The 20,692-nt window shown below is 44.3% G+C and overlaps 1 protein-coding gene across 1 annotated transcript in view; it reads right to left on the bottom strand.

Moving 5' to 3' along the window:
* Nucleotides 1-1,141: 1,141 nt before the first annotated feature.
* Nucleotides 1,142-20,692, bottom strand: part of BCL9 (B cell CLL/lymphoma 9) — an 89,846-nt gene continuing 70,295 nt past the window's right edge. The window contains exons 3-10 of the mRNA XM_025375124.1: nucleotides 20,436-20,518; nucleotides 15,454-15,765; nucleotides 14,151-14,467; nucleotides 12,731-12,920; nucleotides 11,449-11,548; nucleotides 6,313-8,554; nucleotides 4,844-5,104; nucleotides 1,142-3,516 (exon numbers count right to left, since the gene is read on the bottom strand). Of these exons, the coding sequence (XP_025230909.1) occupies nucleotides 2,399-3,516; nucleotides 4,844-5,104; nucleotides 6,313-8,554; nucleotides 11,449-11,548; nucleotides 12,731-12,920; nucleotides 14,151-14,467; nucleotides 15,454-15,506 (4,281 nt within the window). The 5' untranslated portion in view covers nucleotides 15,507-15,765; nucleotides 20,436-20,518 and the 3' untranslated portion in view covers nucleotides 1,142-2,398. The remainder of the gene's footprint in view (nucleotides 3,517-4,843; nucleotides 5,105-6,312; nucleotides 8,555-11,448; nucleotides 11,549-12,730; nucleotides 12,921-14,150; nucleotides 14,468-15,453; nucleotides 15,766-20,435; nucleotides 20,519-20,692) is intronic.

Below are 20,692 nucleotides of genomic sequence, written 5' to 3'. Positions count from 1 at the left end.
GCTAAGTTTGTGAAACAAAATCTTCATTTGACTATCCTAATTTCTCTACAACATGAAAGTTTCACTACCCAGCACCAACACAATACACCAGATTGAATCAGAATTCTTAAACTTGTGAGCTCCGTTTTCTCATCTGCAAACGAGATTACCACCACTCACGTCATAGAGCCCCTTAAAAATCAGCAAGATGAAGTGCGCGGAGACGACTGGTAGAGTAGGCACTCAAATGTTCATCTCCACATTTTCTGTTGTCTGGGACACTTGCATTACTGGGAAGACAGGGCTGCTGAAAAGGAAGAGAAAATGGCTCTCCAAAACAATTGTCGGAGAGAAAAGCTCAGACTGTGAAACACCAGCAGAGCCCAATTTGTACAAGTTTGTCTGCAGATGACTCTGCACCTGCCGCTCCTCGCTTAGATTCTCTCACCTAAGAACAAACACGCACACAGACGCCCACTCGCTGAGCTAAAAACACCTACAACAACTCAAAAGAAATACACACACCAGAACAGAATTAACTGCACAGAAGCACAACAGCGAGTCCATTAGACACATAACTTGCAGGATACACACTGATCTGCTGAAGATGTGTGTGGTGGGAACTGAACTGTGCACACGGACTGAGCAGGGTTAGCAGAGGTGATGGAGATGGGGGGAGGTGGGGAGCCAGAAAGGACCATGGAAACCCACGGACTGTGGAAACCCATAATTTGCAGGTATGGTAATAATATTCTACCTTAACAAGACCCAGGGACACCTCACAGTTTATTCAAATAACTAAACATACAACCTTTGGCCTTCTTAATTACTTCATACCACTAAACTGGCTCTCACAAACATTCCTAATGAAGACCATTAATTGCCCTGGAGGTAAAGTTCAGCAATGGGACCAGGGTTACTCTTCTGCTTATAACTAGGATTTCATGACTTGAGATAGGAACAGTACAGAATAAACCTATATGAGTAGTTATTCCTTAACAGCATGGAATATGCTTTGAGAAGATACTTTTATTTACTTTCCCTAACCATCACCTTATTGATCAACTCCAATACAAAGAGTTTACGCCTCTGGGTCACATGGCAACCGGTATGCCTAGTACTAAACAATCAGGAATCCAAATGAACAAAAAAGGCAGTTCAATTTTGTAAGAAACAATATATTTTATTTTTCTGACACCACAGCTCTGGCGAGTGGTTTTGTACCAAATTTAATGGAGGTTACACAGAACGTCTTACGCATGGGAGGGGGCGGAAAGGGAAGGAACCACAAAATTGAAAACAAACAGAAACAAAATCCTGGATAGCTTTTAGCATCTGTTCCACTCCCACATTAATAAAATTCACTTGGGAATTCCTAATAAAAGGAGAACAGAAAACAAGGTGGGCAGGGAAGGGTATGATGGGGTAGAGAAAGACTTAGGGGAAGAAAAGACCAGAGAGCATCCCAAGGACAGACCTCTCCCTCCCAGAGCCAGGAGGACGCTCGGCACGGAAGGCGAGGCTTTGCTAGATTTATTTCCCCAAAATAACACTGTGTATTGCAGCTGCCAAAGGGAAAGAGAGAGGGAAGCAGAGGGTCACCAGCGGGGGGGCACAAGGGAAGGAAACACTTAACTGAGGAGACAGAGCAAAATGGGAGAGAGAAAACGAGAAAAATGTGCCAGTGGGTTGGTATACTGGGAGACAGACAGTGCTGAAGAGCACTTGAACTGAAAAACAAATGTCCTAAGAGTCATTATTTTTTCAAAAGAAAAATCTCCCCCCTCCCCCCACCCCTCGCTGAACTTAGTTCCTTTTTTTGTGCTTTTCATTAATACTCTGCTCTGAGGTCGCTGTTTGGTTTTTCTATACACTGGAGTTGAAAGAAAATAGTCCAAAGGTCTGAAGATGGATTCTCCACCTAAAGTAAACAGCCCAGCATTCCTGTTCTCCTCTTGCCCCAAAGACTAAAGTCTCTGCTAAAATCCCTTTTACAATATAGTACAGTACACACAAAAAAAATAAAGCCCAAATCCAAAAAACAAAAACAGAAAAGAATCCTGGGAGAAGCCAGTCCAAAGGACGTAAACATACAGAGAACGGTGCAACACATGACCGATGGCAATTCTCAAAGCACAGCTACAGATTCCCAAAAGTAGGTGCCATCATGGATACCCAAGTCCACAAAAATAATTTTTAAAAAATAAATCTTAAAAAAAACACACCTGTTGATTAAATGAATAATTTGTTTTCAGGTAAATCCATACATTCTCAAGTTCCCCCCTCCCCCAAAGCAGCCCTCGGGTCTCTGTTCTCCTATTGCATGACCAATAGTAAGTACTCCTGGAACTCCCTCAAAGCAGCTCTCAGGACCTGGAATCTCATCTTGACAAGGATCGGCACATCCAATCTTAGCAGCTTAAAACATCATGTTTCCTGGGTTGCCAGGTCCTTGGCTAAATCCACCCATGCCCACGTCAGCAGCCATGCCCCGGGGCCTCATCTGCGGAGGGATCATGATGTTCTGTTGGGGTCCCATCATGCCCTGCATGGACATCATCATGCCTGGAGAGCCCACAGGCCCAGGGTGGGTGTAGAGCCCGGCAGGCCCCCGATCCTTGCCAGGAATCATGCCCACGGCAGCGGCTGGATTGCTCATCAGGGTGGGCTGGCCGGGCATTGTAGATTGTGCTGGTGACATCATCCGATGGTGAGGTCCCATCATGCCTTGTTGTAGAAAGGCTGGTGGTCTCATGGGGTTGTGGCCTGGCATGGATGGAGCTGTACCAAGAGGGATGTCCGGAGTTCCCACTGGCCCTGGACCTCCCATGCCAGGTAATGCTAGTCCCATTCTGGGGGCTTGTTCGCCCATCATCCCCTGCATGTGTGAAAACCCAGGTCCAGGACCCTGGGGCTGTTTACGGCCTGGAACTTCCCCTCGAGGGAAATATTGCAGCGTCTGGCTGGGCTTCTCAGATGGAATAATGCGGGACAGATCAAACTCAGGAATTCCGGTAGCTCCAGGTCGGATGACCTCCTGCAGATCTGGGTCTGTAAACACTGAAGGCATGCTGTTCCCCAGGACAGTGAAGGAGTCAGGACCCCCAGGGCCTCCAGGCTTGCAAAGTGCTGCATCTGCTGAACTTTGGGGCAGGTTGCCGGGACGGCCAAGGGGGCCTTCTCCTGGGAAACCCATCCCTCCTGGGAAGCTGCCCTGCCCCCCACTGGGGCCATTGTGAGGGAATGGAACCTGCTGTGGGGGAGACTGTACTGGAGGGAAGCCCTGGGGGAAGCCCATCCGTCCTTGAGGTACCATCGGTGGCTCCTGGGACCCATGCCCCATGATAGGATTGTGTGACATCAAGCCAGGCCCCATTGGGACCCCATGAGGAGGTATGTTGGGTCCCATGGCATTTGGAGAGGGCATCTGATTGGAGTGAGAAAGTGGCTGGGTCATTCCCATTGGGCTGAGGGTTGGCATCGGAACCACGGGGTTTGGACCTGAAATTCGAGGATTCTGTGTATTAATGCCCATTCCTAGAAAAATAAAGATATCAAAGGAATCAACTTAACCAAAAATCAACTCAGAAAAACTATAATAAATTAACAAAAAAATTATTGTGCATCCAATGCGCATAGTACAATGCTGGGAAAACATACAACACACAATCCCCGCCATCAATAAGATCATAATACATCTGGGGACATACAAACCAAGAGCTCTACAGGACAATATATTATTGAGTCTTAAACTGTATGATTTAAGAGTGTGTAGAAGATAGCAAGGGAGAAATTCTCATGTGTGAAAAGTTATAAATTAGCACATAAATGAGTTTCGTCTTCCTCATTGGAGACATTTAACACAGAAGAAAACAATTTGCCTGAATGACTCAAGTATGGTCCTTTTGGAGAAATCAGTACTACAATCCCAATGATCAGGAATCATAACAAACTATCAACAGGTCATTTTCCAATTGGCATTTGGCATTATTTTATAGTGCCTTATAGAGAAAGCATTTAAAACTCGAGATTACATGACATGTTCAAGAAATAACTTTTAATAGAAAAGGAAAGTAACATATTCTAATACAGTCCCTGGGACACTGAAGTATTTGGTCTCTCTGTGGAATTACCACCGAGTGTGGTATGAGGCTTATGCTCCTCCTGGTACATGTACTAACCTGGTTAATTAGAGTTACTGATAAATCCATAGCATTCATAACAATCAGAATAGAACTGGAACCAGAAACTCGTGGCTGAAAACTCATGGTCTCTTTGCTGATCGCTTTCACCATCCTGATCATTTTCTGTTAGTCAGGTGGCAGGGGTCGAGGTGAGGGGTGGGTATAAGGAATGAAGGTGTACCGAATGTGTAGGGAAGGGAAGGATTTTATTATCTCCCTAGTCCTAAAAAAAAGAGAAAAAAAAAAAACGCTTCTCTAGGAAATAGGAGCTTTCCACTGTCTGAAATCCTGTGGCTGCTTGTGGTTTGAGGCTGCTCTTCCAGAAAAAAGTACTTGAGAACTAAAGACTTTCCAATCAGCCTGTTAGAAACTGCTCTCTCTATTGCTACATGAGGACCCAAAGAGAAAAAAACAAAAACAAACCCTCAAAACCATCCAGGTACACAGAAGCATCAGAACTATAAAGAAACCTGCTTTCTTACAAATAAGGAATCAAGCTAATAAGAAATTATCTTCCTCTAGTCAAGACACTTTCATTCTACTGAAACTACCTTAGATGGAAGATTTTTTCTACTTGTTGAACTTCCACCTATTCAGGTGTACAGCCATTGAGAAAACGCTTGAAGAGGTTTCCCTTTGGTCTAGCACTCACTCCACAACCTGCCTTTCTGATTTCTTACCTGGCATATTATTCATTGATGGCAAGTTGGGAGAACGAGCTGGAGGGGAGTCGTCATCTGAGCTGGCCACAGTCTTGATGGCATCATGGTATAACGGGGTGGAACTGGGCATTGCAAACTTGGACATTCGAGACATCATAATAGAGAGTGGGTTCTGGGAAAGGGTTGGCTCTGGAGGCATGGTATAAGGTGTACTAGAGGGAAGACTTCCAGGGATATTCACAGAGGCAGGCTGGCTGGCTGTAGGAGGTGGGGGGCCACCTAAAAGGAAGCAAAATAAAACAAAACGGGCAGGGAATTAGATTCCTTTTGAAGGGTATTGGGCCCTATGATTATGAACTAGCAAGGCCAGGAATGAAACAGATGAACAGGACAGTGTTATTAGACCCCAGACACAAATCATCAATCTTCTAGTCAAGCTCTGTGTGAGTGCAGAGGGAGACCGCGGCGTGATATGGAGGTGACATGACGGATCAGCAGATGTGAAGACAAACACACCAGAATGTGTTAGAAATATTAGTTCAAGCTTAGGGAAAATATGGTTTACAGACAACCATTTCACTGAATAGAATGTGAAATTAGTGGATCTCTTTCCCTTGCCAATCACAGTTTAGAATTCGACTCAGGTATTAGTATGCCATGAAGCCAGACTAGTGATATAGCCCCAGGTACTAACGACATCACCCTACACGCATTCTTGATTAATTTCCACAACCAAGATGTTTGAACCAAAAAGGTCCGAGGGGGCTGTTCCACTGTACTGCTTCAGTGAACTGTTACTCCACCGAGAGACACTTTAGCTTGGTAGGATAAATCTTCTGTCTTGCTCTGATTCTAGTCTTTCTCAGGTGGAGACAGCGCCAACCTAGTATTTACACCTTGGCGCTACTTCCACTGACCACCTCAAGTCCCACTCACAAAACCATCATCATCAGCAAGAATCTCTCCCAGGAAGAAAATCCTCCTAAATTGTAGCTGATGTGTGGAAACTGTGGTCTACTAAGGAGAAGGTTTTGGTAACTGTTTCTGTGGTCAACAGGTATTTACAAGAACCACACAAGTCTTACAGCAGCTTCCCCTGTCTGTTTAGGATTATACCCAGAATCTCGATTCAAGGGCAGCCGCTTGCAGTGGGTCCAGTATTTAATGAAGCCACATTCATCCACTGTTAAGACATTTTATTGCATCTGTTCATTGTGCGAATGTAAATTATTCTGTGAACCCAACACATAATCCCCATTTCCCCTCTTCCTTTTAACAGTCCCTCTGACACACATATTTTTTGTTGAGATTGGGCACTTCTGCATAACCCCATGGAAACACTGATTATGCACCTTGCCACGAATACGGCCATTTCAACAAAGACTGCCAGAGGTGTACTCAAGACACCAGTTTTCTTAAAGTAACTGTATCAGGCTCTAGCAGTCTCCAGCTACAAGGTGCAACTGTGAGGATGCAAGCATACTGACCTGACTCTACATTTCCCAGCATGGCTGGGGAGGCCATGGTGAGCGGTGCTTTATGGTTTGGAGGGATCCCAGGACTCTGAAGGGGAGGTTTTGGAGAAGAGGTCCATCCAGGTGATGGGGCAGGAAGTGATGGAGACTTGAGGTGGACAGGTGAAGCAGCAGCAGACCCCAAAACAGGGGGGGACTTAATGGAAGCAGCAGCAGCTGGGCCCGCCAGCATGCCTGCCAGCTGCGATGGAGTCTGGGGCGACTTGAGGTTCCCCGAGGGCGAGCCCAGCATTGGCGACTGGACTTGGTGCATCGTGGGAGACTTCAGAGGGTTAATGCCTGGGGAATGCACCTGGCTGCCTGCCACAGATATATCCAGGGGCTTCCGCCCCAGGCCGCGTTGAACTGGAGGAGCTGTGTTGAGGCTGGTGGGGTTACTGGAAGGGTTGAGAGGTAGTGGTGGCATATGACTGAGCCGGCTGTTAGTCCTTTGGTCGGGCCCAATTGGTTCTCTGAGATTCCGCAAGCCACTGTTGCTGCCTGGACCCTGAGACATGGGAAGGAATGGTCTGGGACCCATGCCATACTCCTGCTGGGGGTGCTCACCAAATGGCAGTGGCACCATCTTCTGCTGAGCAGGCAGCATGTCTGAGCCACCTGGGCGTAATTTCAGCATCTCCTCAGGGCCCGCCCCAGCCTCTCTCATCTTCTGAGGTATCATCTGAGAGTTGGATCCCATGTTGACATTTAGATTGACATCTCCCTTCATCCCACTAGGAACCATCCCAAACTCAAGTTCCCGACCAGGGCCCATCTGTGGGGGCATTCCTTTTGGAAAGTCACCCCTAGAAGGACTCAGAGGGCCCTCAACTGGTATTCGAGGGAAAATGGGGTTATTCCCAGGCTCCATGTGGCGCTGGGAGCCTGGAATCATCCTGTTCATCTCCATGCTGGGCCTGATGCCTTCCATGGCCATCCCTGGGGGGAGACCCAGCTGTTTCTCTGCCAGCTGCTGCTGAAACATCTCTTCAGACAATCCTTGGGGGTTTGGGAAGCGTTCCCCTCGGCCGGGACCGCTGAAGACGCCCTGGCCAGGAGGAAAATTTCGACCATCTGGGATTTTTGGCACATCATCTGGCCAACTGACTCCAGAAAGACCTGGTCTAGATGCAGGGTTGGGGACATTTGGCCCTTCCATTTCAGAGTTTATCATGCCTGCAAATCCAGGGAGGCGCATCTGGCTCCCTGGCATGTTAGGGTGGGGAGCCATGCCCCTCGGGGGCAGAGAATGTGGCATGTTGATACCATCAGAAAATGGCTCTGCACCCCCAGGTGCCCAGCCTTCACTAGGGGTCATCTGGTATGGAGGGGGGGGCCCTCGGACCACTCCCCGAGGCCCGTGCTGATGGACCATCATATCCTGGAGGGAACATTGCTGGACAACCACTTGTTCCTGCTTCCTCCTCTTCTCTTCATAAAACTCCTGCTGCAGTTTCAGCCACGCTATCTGCTCGGGAGTCATATGGTCGAGGTGGTCGGGTCCTATGGTCCCAGACTGCGAGTTCATAGAAGGTGGAACCATTTCATCTGGAGAAAAGGGCACATCTCTATGTCCTTGAGGGCCAAATGGAGCTCCCACGTCTGTCCGGGGCCCAGGTCCCTTACCTAGGCTTTGGGATTGGGCCATCATGGCCTGTATTGGCCCTTCTGGTTTTTTCTGAGGCCCATCTAATACCCCAGGATTCTGCTGGGGTCCCCCACTTTGTGCTCCTGTGAATTCTTTCTCATCAGGAAAAAGCATGCGCTGGATATCTCTGAGAGTTTGTAAGGAGCGCTCCCGGTGCTCCAGCTGCTCCTGAGATAGGCCATCGGGATTCTCTCCCAGTGTGGGGGGCTCACCACTGGACACTGGTGGAGGCGGAGGGGCTTTGGGATCTGCTGAAGAGCTATTGCTCCCCTGGGAGACGGGGGTCACTGCCCGATTGTTGGGCGTTGAGTTGGGCCCAGTACCATCTGGGGGCAGTGGAGTGGAGCTGGCAGGACTTCCTACAGAAGGAATCAGTTTGTTTTCTACCCCAGGACTCTCCCGGTCCAGGGGACGTGGGGGCGCGGCAGGCTTGGGTGCTGGTGCCGGAATGGGTGGAGTTGGCTGCAGTCTGGTATTCTGGGAAGAATTCTGGTCCTGGTTGGCTGGAGCTGGGGGCTGTTGTGGGAGAGGTTTCGGATCATTCCGAAGGGCAGATATCTGTGTGTTCTGAAGACAAACAAGTATTTTAAAAATCACTGGTAAACTGAACAGAAGGGCAATTAAAAGAGCAAGATATGTTATAAAGGAATTGTACCCAGTCACATAAATCTAACTGACACTGGCTGTAGAAAGTGCTCATGTACAACCCTCTTCTGGGCAAGGATTTTTTTTTTTTTTTTTAAACTTACTGTCAAATGGCATCCTCTTTCCCGTGCTGAAGATTAGATTTCAATAACTTTAAAAGTATGCCAGGGGAGAGCCACTCTGCCAAAGTGAATACATTTCAGTATCTATTTTGAGGAACAGGTTTGATATCACATGTCTACTATGTGTTTCTGATTCAGAGAGAGATTAGTTTCTTGGTATGTGGGAGGCTGTACCTAACACCTTTTTCTTTTCCCTGAAAGTATAACTGGGTATGTAGACTTCTCGTTGTCAATCAAAAGGCCTGATGTTGCCATCTGAAAGAGAAAGCGTAAGTCACTTGCAGCTCTGTACTCTACCAGCCGAGGAAGCGGGTAAGACTGCTCCATTTCAACGTCTCCTCTGGCAGGGTGACTACTGAGGCGCTCCCCTCCTGGAGTTTCCAGGGTGTCTGACATCTCCGGTTTCTGTTTTTGGTTTGTGATCACTGATTCCATATTTGATAAGAATTTGTACATTAACTGTAGTGAGATAATCTGCAGACAGGAAGCTTCTGTGGAGAAATCTGAGGCTATCTAGCTTATGGTGTCTCTTGAACTGTTCTTTCTAGTAGACAGTAGACTGCCCTTTTATAACATGCTGGATGATTGCCTTATTATTATTTATTAAGTACCAATGCTATATAAGTCCAGGGTAGAAGCACACTCACCTACAATAGCTGACATGGACACCTTGAATGTTTGGAAGAGGGATGTATATGTTCTGGGTCTAAACCAATAGCACTGCTGAAATGTAAGAGGGCACTGACAAATAGAAGGGCTTGATCTACAAACTCTGTCTCAGAGACCTTTCACCAAAGGCCTTTCTCCAGACCCTTTTTTCATGTTCATTTGCTCCTACTTGTTCACTTAATCCAGTCCATATTTCCAAACCCTTCAGGCTCTTACCTCCTCACCTACTCTCTGGAATGTTTACCTGTGTGCAAATATGTAAACAAATAATTATGTGTACCTCTGCATATGAACAATTTGTGTTATATATACATGAAAACATATCTTTGAGTACTTATATTCTGTGAATACATACATAAATGTTGGATTTGGAGGTATCCATGCACTTGTCTGTAGGTATCGAGTTGTGTGAGTAAGATCGGCTGAATCTTATATGATTCTGTACAGTCAAAAGTATATTTCATGTCCACAACTCCTAACTGGAGTGTAGAGGTCACCTTGATTTTCCTTCTAGTGCCATTTTAAGTTTGGTTTTGTTAGTCAGGTTTTGTTTGTTGTAGGTGGGTACTGATTTCATATAAGGAAACCATGACAGCAGAAAACATTTAGATGGGGAACAATGGATTATTCCCAATTCCTTCCTTAACTCCTTTCTTGATTTTAGTACCAGAGAAGGTGTAGGTGTAGTATTAATATTAAGAACTACCATTAAGTCAATAAAAGGTTGGTTTCAGCTGCACTGTACCGTATTCATTCCAGGACAATACGCATTTTAAATATAATGGTATGCATCTTCTACCCTTGAGTAGTCAAGATGCATGGGGAACGTGAAATTCCTTTTCTAAGTTTAGGAAGGCCTAAGCTCTGCTTATGTCTACAAAGATGGAGACTTTCCTGATACACAAAATAGGAAAGATGCCACCTATTTTATCTTGAATTGTCACTTTGATCATTTATTGTCAATTAACTTTTCCCATGTTTAAGACTCATCCCAAGGGCCGGGCGTGGTGGCTCACGCCTGTAATCCCAGCACTTTTGGAGGCCGAGGCAGGCAGATCCCAACGTCAGGAGATCAAGACCACCCTGGCTAACACGTTGAAACCCCATCTCTACTAAAAAATACAAAAAATTAGCCAGGCGTGGTGGCGGGCACCTGTAGTCCCAGCTACTTGGGAGGCTGAGGCAGGAAAATGGCGTGAACCTGGGAGGCAGAGCTTGCAGTGAGCCAAGATGGCGCCACTGCATTCCGTCCTGGGTGACACAGCAAGACTCCATCTCAAAAAAAAAAAAAAAAAAAAAAGACTCATCCCAGTATTAGATTTCATGCTCCCTGAAAGCAGGGACTGTGTCTTGAACCTCTTAGTATCTCCCATAGCATTCGGTGCAATGGCTTGATGATGCCAGATACAAGAAATATCTTTTGGTTCAATTTGATAAACTACATCCACTGTATGCTTTTTCTAATGGAGTTTATAGCAGGTGCTTAAGATCCAGATAGAAAACAGACTAACATTTATTACAATTTTACAAATATCAAGCAATTAAAAGCCTTCAATGGTCTTATCACTTTGAAATAAATATGAATCACTTTGAAAGTTGATGAGGCTCTGATTATGATATTGTCATCATGTACTCCAGAAGTTGTAGTTGCTGCTTTTTTTCTGTTCTTTGTTATTCAACTAGCTCAAGAGCGTTATTTTTAAAAAACCTGCTCTGTACACACGGTCTGAATTTAGATTTTCCCAGAGACGATTACATGAAGGAAACCCAAAGATATCTTTGTAGGTCCTCTTTTAGTTTGCATCTTCTTCCCCCTAGCAATTCATCAATCTACTATCTGTCTCGTAGAAAACGCTAGTATAGTATGATATGCCTAATGCCCCACAATGTCAGAATTAGGTTAAATGCCAAGAACACAGCTCATACCATCAAGACTACCTTCCTATCAATTCAATTCACCACCTCCTTTCCTTTGCAGTCACTGTAGAATCATTAAACCATTACTCGGTTTCTGAAACAACATACCAGAGGGGCTGTGCTTCTCTCTGTCTTGCTGTTAGAAACGTTCTGGATGTGGAAAGAGACGATAGTTTCAACCTGGCCCTTCAAAACAGCTTCTGCAGCTCTGCAAAGACGGAAGAGACAGCACACACTAGAACTTGTTTCTATTTCACTAACTGTAATTCCAAAGCACTTTAACCCCACAATAAACTTGTAAGGGAGAAGAAGGAATATAAAGAACCACCACAAATGTTGAAGAAGAAATCAAGACAAACATGCTTCATTATTTATGTTTACCACTTACCATCAAAATTCTAAAATTAAAAGATAGCCATCTGCAAATCCCAAAAGAGGCATTAAAAAACAAAAACCAAGATTTTCTCCGGAAACCAATCCACTGTGGTAGGCGTTTTATGGAGAATCTGAGTTTAAAATCCCAACCCAAGAAGGTGGAAGATAAGATCGTACAATACCTAGTGACAGTTTAAGGCTGATAAGATTCACTTTTTATCTTAAGTGAAAAACAAGTCAGAAAACCATATGTAGGGTACAATCACAGTTCTGATAAATAAAAATTGACTCATCCATCCACTAGAAATTTATATATAAAAATGTTTACAGTAGTTATCTCTGCAAATTCCAGAGATACTAATTTTTAGTTATACTTTCTAATTTTTCTAGAATGGACATTTATGACTTGTGTTGTTTAGAAAATAACAACAGGTAGGTTGCAGAAAAGTGTGTATTGTGCAATCAATTTCTTCTCTAAAAGGAGGTATATATGGCCAGGTGCGGTGGCTCATGCCTGTAATCCCAGCATTTTGCGAGGCTGAGGCAGGCAGATCACCTGAGGCTAGGAGTTCAAAACCAGCCTGGCCAACATGGTGAAACCCCATCTCTACTAAAAAATACACAAAATTAGCTGGGCGTGGTGATGGGTTCCTGTAATCCCAGCTAATTAGCAGGCTGAGGCAGAAGAATTGCTTGATCCCAGGAAGTGGAGGTTGCAGTGAGCTGAGATCGCCACTGCACTCCAGCCTAGGCAACAGAGACAGACACCATCTCAAAAAAACAAAAAGAGGTATATAAGTATATCTGTACACGCATGAAAAATTTCTGAAAGGGAAGCAAAGGATATATTATCAGTGGTTGCCTCTGGGGGAGTTTGGGTTGGGGAGGTTTTATGTTTTATCTCTTTCTGTACTGTTAACTTTAGGTGATAATAAAAGATCAATCTGCAATGGGAATAAGAACTTAGGTCCCCAGACAAGCCCTGCCCAACAGCAAGACACAGCCGTCAACTTACTTATTGGCCATCTCAGTAGAAAACACATACACCACTTTGGCTGGAGTCTTCTGAGCAGGTGTGGGCTCTGGGGCAGTAGTTTGGCCATGGGAGGGGGTGGAAGACCTGGGGGCTGTAGCATTTGATGGGGTCATCGAGTGTGGTGTGTGCTGGGAATCCTGGGACTTTATGTGGTCAGCAGAATTACATTCTAAAAGAATAAAATGACTCGTCATAGAAAGAATACAATTTCCTTTCTTCTGCTAGCATTTATAGCATCACAACACAAACCAACCTTGAGAATTTCAAGGAAGTACCACCTTGCTAAGAGGAAACCTCTTCTACTCATAAAATTTCAAATACTCTTCTCTCTCAAATGACTAATCATAGAGCAGTCTTCCCCCACTTCCTTACCTCTCTATTACACCTCCTTCATATATTAGCGTAAATGTCCCTTCTTCCTGGTAACCTTTTTGAAACCTCCTAGACTTAACTGGGGATGGATCTCGCAGCCCTCTAACTTCTCTTATTTCAGCATTTATCATCTTTTACTGTAACTGTCTAACAATCAGGTTTCTAGGTGCATTCAAATCTTTGAGGACAACAGCTGTATCTATCTTGCTGACCATGGCCCCCCAGCATAGTGCTAGCACTTATAGCAGGCCTGCCAAAACACTTGAGGGAGGAGCGGAGGAAGGGAGGAGAAACAATCACCCAGGTTTTCATTTCTAATTTGGGTTGGAAAATCGTACTTCCATTCCTTGAATACTAACTTCATGTTCTGGCCTACAGTTAAGACTTTTGGTCTTATACGAGGAGGCAAAAAGCCTAAAACCACAGCTGTTGGTCCCATACCCTTCTTGGCTCACCCCATTTTGGTACTCGCCAAATCTCTACACATCTGGTAGCCACTCATTCCTGCTACACTAAAATCAGCTGTAACAAATCTGGACTATTGCCAGGGCCATGAAGGCTTCCTCTTGTGTCTGCAAGTCTGGCAAAATGGCAACTAGAGAATACAAGCCTCAAGACTTGGAGGATTGCTCTGATGGAGAAGAGAAGGGATACCAGAAACACTGCCCCAGTGGGGGCCGCTGGCACAGACAAACTAGAGTGACTGGCTTGAAACTAAAGTACAAACAGCACAGAGGCCAGAAACATGTGTACAAACAGGGTTAGGCCTGTGAAATATCCTACCATAACCCCTAAATCATTGCATCCTTAAGGGCAAGAACTCCTCAACTAGGAGGTTCCAAACAATTCTTCAGCTAGTAACAAATTGAGAAGAAATAGTTCCATCATAAACTGTGAGAACTCCTGCATCTGATACCTACTCTCCCCACTTGTCTGATACTAGGCTCTCTGGCCTCTGTCGAATGTCAGAGGCTTTCCCTCAGGAACACCTACTTCCCTCTGAGTCTCAAAGATCTTATAGACATACCTTTAATGTCAGAGTCATCGTTTGGAGTCCCAGGATCTCTCTGATCAAAGGAGTCGGCGGAAATACTTCGCTCCCTTTTCCCCTTGCCCTTGGCACCATTTCCAGCCCCATTCTTCAGCCCCATGCTCCCACCTGGGCCAGGGAGTGCTTTAGGGGTATGGCCCCCACTCTTGGAGTCACAGGGGGATGGCTGGGATTGGCTGGCTGAGCCCCCCTGTTTACCCTGATTGGAGAATTTGGAATCCAGCTGGGGGTTTCCAGATGGGGACATCACTGTAGGGGGACGGACCATCACCTCCTGCTTTGACTTAGGGCTACTAAAAGAAACAAATAACAAAGGAAGATCAGACACCAGACACAACTGGTCAGCACAAATTAGGGAGAAGCAGTTTCTATTGGGGGTCAAGGAAACCCTTAGGACTAAAATAACCACCCCATGATTCACCTCAGCCATTTGCTTGCTCCCACCACCCCGATCCCATCTCAGAGCTATCAGTAGAGAGGAGGATCAAGCAGAGTGGCCAGCCAGGTTTCAGGAACCCTAGAGTCACATGGGGACCCATCTCCAGGGCTTCTGTCAATAAAGGACAACGGTTTCTATGTACATAGAGAAGTGACTCTTACACTAAGACTAGCTCAGAGTAAACAAACAGGCATCGTTAAGATCAAAATACTACCCAGCCCCAGGCTGACGACAAGAACAGCTGTAGGAGAGCCTCACTTCCCTGATGGAAAATGCAAGCAGGTCCCAAAGAGCACGGGAGCTGGTGACTGTCAGGTTAGGGAAATCCTCCAGGATACTAATCCCTCCCAACAAGCAGTATTCCACCAAAGCAGATAAACCAACCGCTGCCCTCAGGGAGTGAGGACAAAATTCTTTTAGAGTAACAGTTTAAGTACTGGGAAACAGAGGAAAAAGCGTCACAGTGGGAGTCTGGGGAATAATGTTTTAGTTCTAAGGCGTCAGGCCTCCTCACCATTCCAGGCCTCAGTTTCCCTGTTTGCCAACTTGGGCAGATGGTACTGGTTGGTCTCTATGGTCCTTTTGTTTGTGCTTTGGCAGGGAGGTGGGTGGAGAGGTCAGGGAATGATGAACAGAAGAATAACAAAGGAAAACTCTAACATAATCTTTGATTACACTGTATCCTGCTTACTCTTATATTACTATTTACTAGTCTATTTTCTCTTCCTTTCCCATTTGGGTTTCATTTACTTCTAATTCAACATACTGTTTCACCAATGAGTGTTCACGGTGTGATTATGGCATCCCCAAGGGGCTGCAGGAAGAGGCCCTAGCCCTTACCTCTGTGTGTTTCCTGATGGAGAGTTCCTCACTTTAGGGTTACTGGAATGCATTGATTGAAATCCTGAGCTTGCAGTCACAAACGGGACAGGCTCACCGAGTTCCTCTCGGGTTGCAGCAGAAACAGCTGCTGGGGGCAGTGGCACTGGCCCACTGCTTGCTGGGTGCGTTCCTTAGCGCTGGCTGCCTATATGCCTTTTTCCTCTTTGTTTTTCTCTGCTGTGGAAGTGGGTCCTTTCCCCTCGCAGCTCCAGCATTCTCTGGGTGCGTACCTCCTGCTGCCAAAGGAAAATCTCGCATCTCCAGGGCACACTACAGGAAAAGGCCACCCAAAAAAAGTTGGGAGCAAAAACAGAGACATAAAACACCCTCACAATCGGATCAAGGTGAAAGCACTAGCCAACTCAGCGAAGCAGCTAGACCATGCCTCCACTTCCATCAGGGTGAAAGGAAAGGGTGATGCTCCCATTGCGGACAAATGCTCAGGGGCCACACCAGCTGGAGGGTGACTAGGACTTCCTGTCAAGCATGCAAGCCTCCCACCCAAGTAGCATGGACCAGGCAAGGGTGAGCAGGGTGAGAAAGGCAGTTTTCTCTTTAGCTATGTATTCTCCCTTACATTTCTGCAGTTTTGAATATAAAACCCTCAAAAACTTGTGTCTTTCTTTTTTCAAAACAATGCTTTGAAACCCCTTGATACCGCAGATCCATAGTGACTCTCTGGTGTTTCAGTTCTGATGGCAAACAACAGCACTGAAATGAAACAACCCTCAATTTCAAACCATGATGCAAATTAATCTACGTTTATACTCTCAGGGCCTTGGGGGTGGGGGGACTTAAAAGGAGATACTTCTGAAATCAAATATTGAGCCAACACCAAATACAATCAGTTCTGCCCCCTGATTTCCATGATCTTTCTATTAAATTATGCCGAGTATGTGTCTCGTGTTCTCACTGCTTAATGACAGGGACTGCAGGCATGGGTAAGCATGGGAATGATCCATAATTCTGAAAGTAAAAGAACATCTTTGAAGGCTAAGATATTTTTTGAGCCAATTTGCAAGGCTAATTTGAAGCATAAAGGTCAAGAAAATATTCCCAAACCTAGCTAGAGAACAAATGAGAAAGTCCTTTATTTAGGGAAGCCTAGACGAATTCAGGTAAAACCAAGACATACTTTAAGTCTCTGCTCCTTCCCAGGGCAATTCCATTATGGTTTTCTTGTAACCACTATCCCCTTATCAACCCCCTTCCAGCTTCTAGTATCTTACTGACAAAGTATAGCAATGAAGCAGGAGATTATTAGGTGCAGGACTAGTGACTACAGAACCAAAGGGAGTTAGAAACAGCTCAGGTGCTGCAGCTTACATGTACTTTGAGAGAATGGAAACTGGGCTAAAACCAGGAGGTTGTAGCACTATGATCATTGTCACACGTTAAAGGTCTATTTATTCAATTAGAAATCTGCAATAGTCCCAGCTATTTTTACCTGGGACAGTGAAAGAAATTTATGGAAGTTCTGAGTACATCCAATTAATTTTTTTCCTTTTTAAATAAAAAAGTCAGGAAAAAGAACTAGAATGAAAACATTATGAATGTTTCTATGCCGACCTCAGGAGAGAGCATGTTAAAAAACATTTTGGTCTTGATTATATTTAAGGTTCTATTTTTATCCCCCATCATCTTCCAGCTTTTTTTTTTTTTTTTTTGTTTAGACTAAGAAATGGATTGTGGTTGTCAAGTTTGACATATATAATCATAAACCATTTTGTAACCTCTCAATGAACATTAGAAATCACTGGGAAAATAGAAGTAGAAAATGAATCTTGCATGGACAAAGCCATCAGAAAACATTTACCTCAGGAAAAGAAAAGCAGTTACCATCTATATAGTCTCCCTCCATAACTTCTTCTAGTACTTTCTGTCTGCTTCTAGCACTCCATCACATGTCGTACTGAATAATCCTAGGTGTGTATTTTATCACCCTGTTAAGACTATGTTCTTAGAAGACAAGAACCTTGTTTTAAAGTTCTTCCGGTTTTCTACAATACTCAGCATGATGTACTAAGAATGTAGTTAGATCCTCTGTGACTTATTCAGGTTCTCCCATAACAGGAACACCTGGCATTTGTGTTACACACGTCTTCCAAAGAAACTCAAAACATTACAATTATCAAATCACCTCATTAATCTGCCAAGCATTTATGATGAGCTGGTAGCATAGATGATTTCTAATAATAATGCTGTGAACATAAAACACTTTTATTTTCGAAGTACTTCTACATACAGTTTCATTTTCTCACAATTTGCCTGACTTTGATTGACAGGCATTTTAGAGATGAATGAGTGGAGCACATGGGGTGTGAATGGTTTCTTCCAGGTTTCCAGTCACTGCTCTCAGACCCTGGCTCCTTCCTTGAAGCCATCTTCCTTCCCATTACTTTATGGAGGGAGAGACAGCATGGAGGTTGAAATAAGCATGTGGGCTCACCCAGTGACTGGGATCAAAATCTAGGTTTCTCAATCCCTAATCCAAGGACATAAGTTGTCCCTACTTTTAGCCTTTCTGATGATCAAAACGACTGAGCAAAAAATCTGCCAAACATATAGTTCCAAAGAATAAAATTAGGCTCTTCAGGAGGTTAGCGTTCAATGTTTAACCTTTAAGGACTGTAAAGGATCTTCCATAGAATCATTAGAGCCAGAGAGATTTTTTCTTTCCCCAACATAACTACATCTCCTAACACCTTAGATCCACTTATACGATGTTTTTCTCTTCTATTCTTAATTTAAAACTTAAAATTTTTACTATGTGCTATGCATTGTTCTGAGTACTCAGACTGTGTTTTGTTAACACAGTCACAAAAACCCCAGGAGGCAGGTGCCACTACTATTTCTATTTTAGAGATGAGAAAACGGGCTCTGCAATGTTAAGTAACCTGCCCAAGCTCACACCCTAGTAAATGGTAGAGTGGGCCTTTAACCAGCACTCTGGTCACTGCAGCCCCAAAGTCTGTGCTCCTCATCACTGTAGTGCCTGTCAAAGTAGAGCCTTGGTGGGCAAGGTGAGCTAGTTCATATAAAGTGCTCAGCAGTATGATGTAAGCACTCCAGCGTTAAGTATTACTATGACTACTACTACTCTCTAGCGAGCACGCTGGCTTATCATGCCTGAATCCATTTCAAATTACCTTCTACATCTCCTAGGTACCACATTTCCTTCCTTCCTTCCCACTCCCAATACCTGGACTTGCCCAGTACTTAATAAGAAGAGATGTTGCCAGGCAGAAAGTTCTTACTAGTAAATACACAAACCGATTTTCCTCAATAGCTATCTCTTCTTTCTTTTCTATTACTGAAACAAAAAAATAGCCCACTTTCTCCCAAGTCAGTCCAGCCACAGGTGAACTAGGCCTATCCCTTCCAGCCTTCTGAGAGCTCATTCTCCCCTCTGGCCATCCCCTCTGTCTGTTGGATCTTTCCAATCAGCATTCAGACAGGCTGTAGAATCTTCCAGTGCAAAAAAAAAAGCAAACCAAAACCCAGGTCTAGCATTCTATTACCCTTCAGAGCCAAATTTCTGCACAGAGTTGACAAGACACAGTGTTCACTTCATCCTTTAATCATTTTAAACCAACTTCCACCCCCAAATCATAGCGACCACTATTTTTGTTAAGGTCACCACTGGCCACTTTTCTAATCTCATCTTACTCCATCTCTTAGATTCTGCCAGTTGCTCACTTCGTTCTTGTAACTCCTCTCCTGGTTTCCATAACACCTCATTTTCCTAGCCTTCCTCCCACCTCTCCAGGCCTTCTTCATCTGCTTCCTTTGCAGGCCTCTTTTTTACCTGATCTCTAAACTTTAGAGATCCTCTGGACTCTACTCTGAGTCATCTTCTCTTCTCATGCTCTAAGTTCTCTCCATGCCAACAACTCCCAAATTCACAGGTCCAGTCCAGCAGGTCTGTATATACATCTACCTGCTTGACATCTCCCTGGATGTCTCAAACTTAACAGGATCAAATATGAATTCTTCGATTCTGTATATAGCCTTCCTCCTAAAACCTTTTTCCTTCAGTTTTCCGTATCTTAATAAATGGCTCCTTTATCCACCTAGTTGCTCATGCCAGAGATTCGGAAGTCATTGTTGACACCTCTCTCCCTAAACTTCAACTTTCCTATATCAAGTTTGAATAGTTTTGTTGAATGAATGAAGTCTTGGCTTAAGTGTTTCTTTTTCAGAGGAGAAGAATCCCTTAATGCCATCAATCTACATGAAATTTTATATTACATTCTTTTTAAAGCATCTAGGGTTTTTCAACATGTTTCATGCTTTGTAATTATATACGCAATTTATGTGATCATCTGTGTAATATTCATCTCTCCAATTAGACCACAAGCTCCATGAAGGTAGGGACCATAACTGACTTATTCATCTCTGTATACCCAGCAATTACTACAGTGCCTAGCAGATGGTATTTGCTTAAAAAAAAATTTGTTGTGTTCTCCAAAGGAAGTGAAATCAGTATGTGGAAGTGATACTTGCCCTCCCATGTTCACTGCAGCATTATTTACAATAACTAAGACAGGGAACTAAGTATCCATCAACAGAGGAATGGATAAAGAAAATGTAGTATATATGCACAATGCAATACTATTTGGCCTTTAAAAAGAAGGAAATCCTGTCATTTGCAACAATGTAGATGAACTTGGAGACAGCAGGTTAAGTGAAATGAGCCAGGCACAGAAAGACAAATGCCACATGATCTCACTTATATGTGGAATCTTAAAAAGTTGGCAGTAGAAGCAGACAGTAAAATGGTGGTGGTGACCAAGGGCAGGGGCTGGGTGGAGGTGGCAGGGTGAGGGTTGGGTGATGTAAAGAAAAAAAATTGTTAAATAAAAGCTGAAGTTTTTCCCTAAGCTCGTTCTTCTAAGCCAGGCATGTGCTCCAGTGCTATCAGCCATCAGTGTACTCACCAAAACCCCAAGGGTCACGACACTGCAGTGCTCATCCTGGAGGTGAGGAGTCCAGGAACCCCCTTCTCAAAGATGACCCTCGTCTAGAAGAGGAAAAAAAAAAAAGTCCTAAGCAGATTTTTTAAAAAATCAAAAACATCAATTTGTCAATGACTATCTTAAGACAAAAACAGGTTTCTTATTTATTCCAGAATATCAGTTTCAGAGGAAGCTGTCATCCCCCACACAAATAGAATCAACTCCCAATTTTTAAAGAG

Source organism: Theropithecus gelada, chromosome 1 (assembly GCF_003255815.1).
Source record: "Theropithecus gelada isolate Dixy chromosome 1, Tgel_1.0, whole genome shotgun sequence".
Lineage (NCBI taxonomy): Eukaryota > Metazoa > Chordata > Mammalia > Primates > Cercopithecidae > Theropithecus > Theropithecus gelada.
The sequence above is the reverse complement of the archived record's forward strand: the minus strand, read 5'-3'. Positions and strand labels throughout refer to the sequence as shown.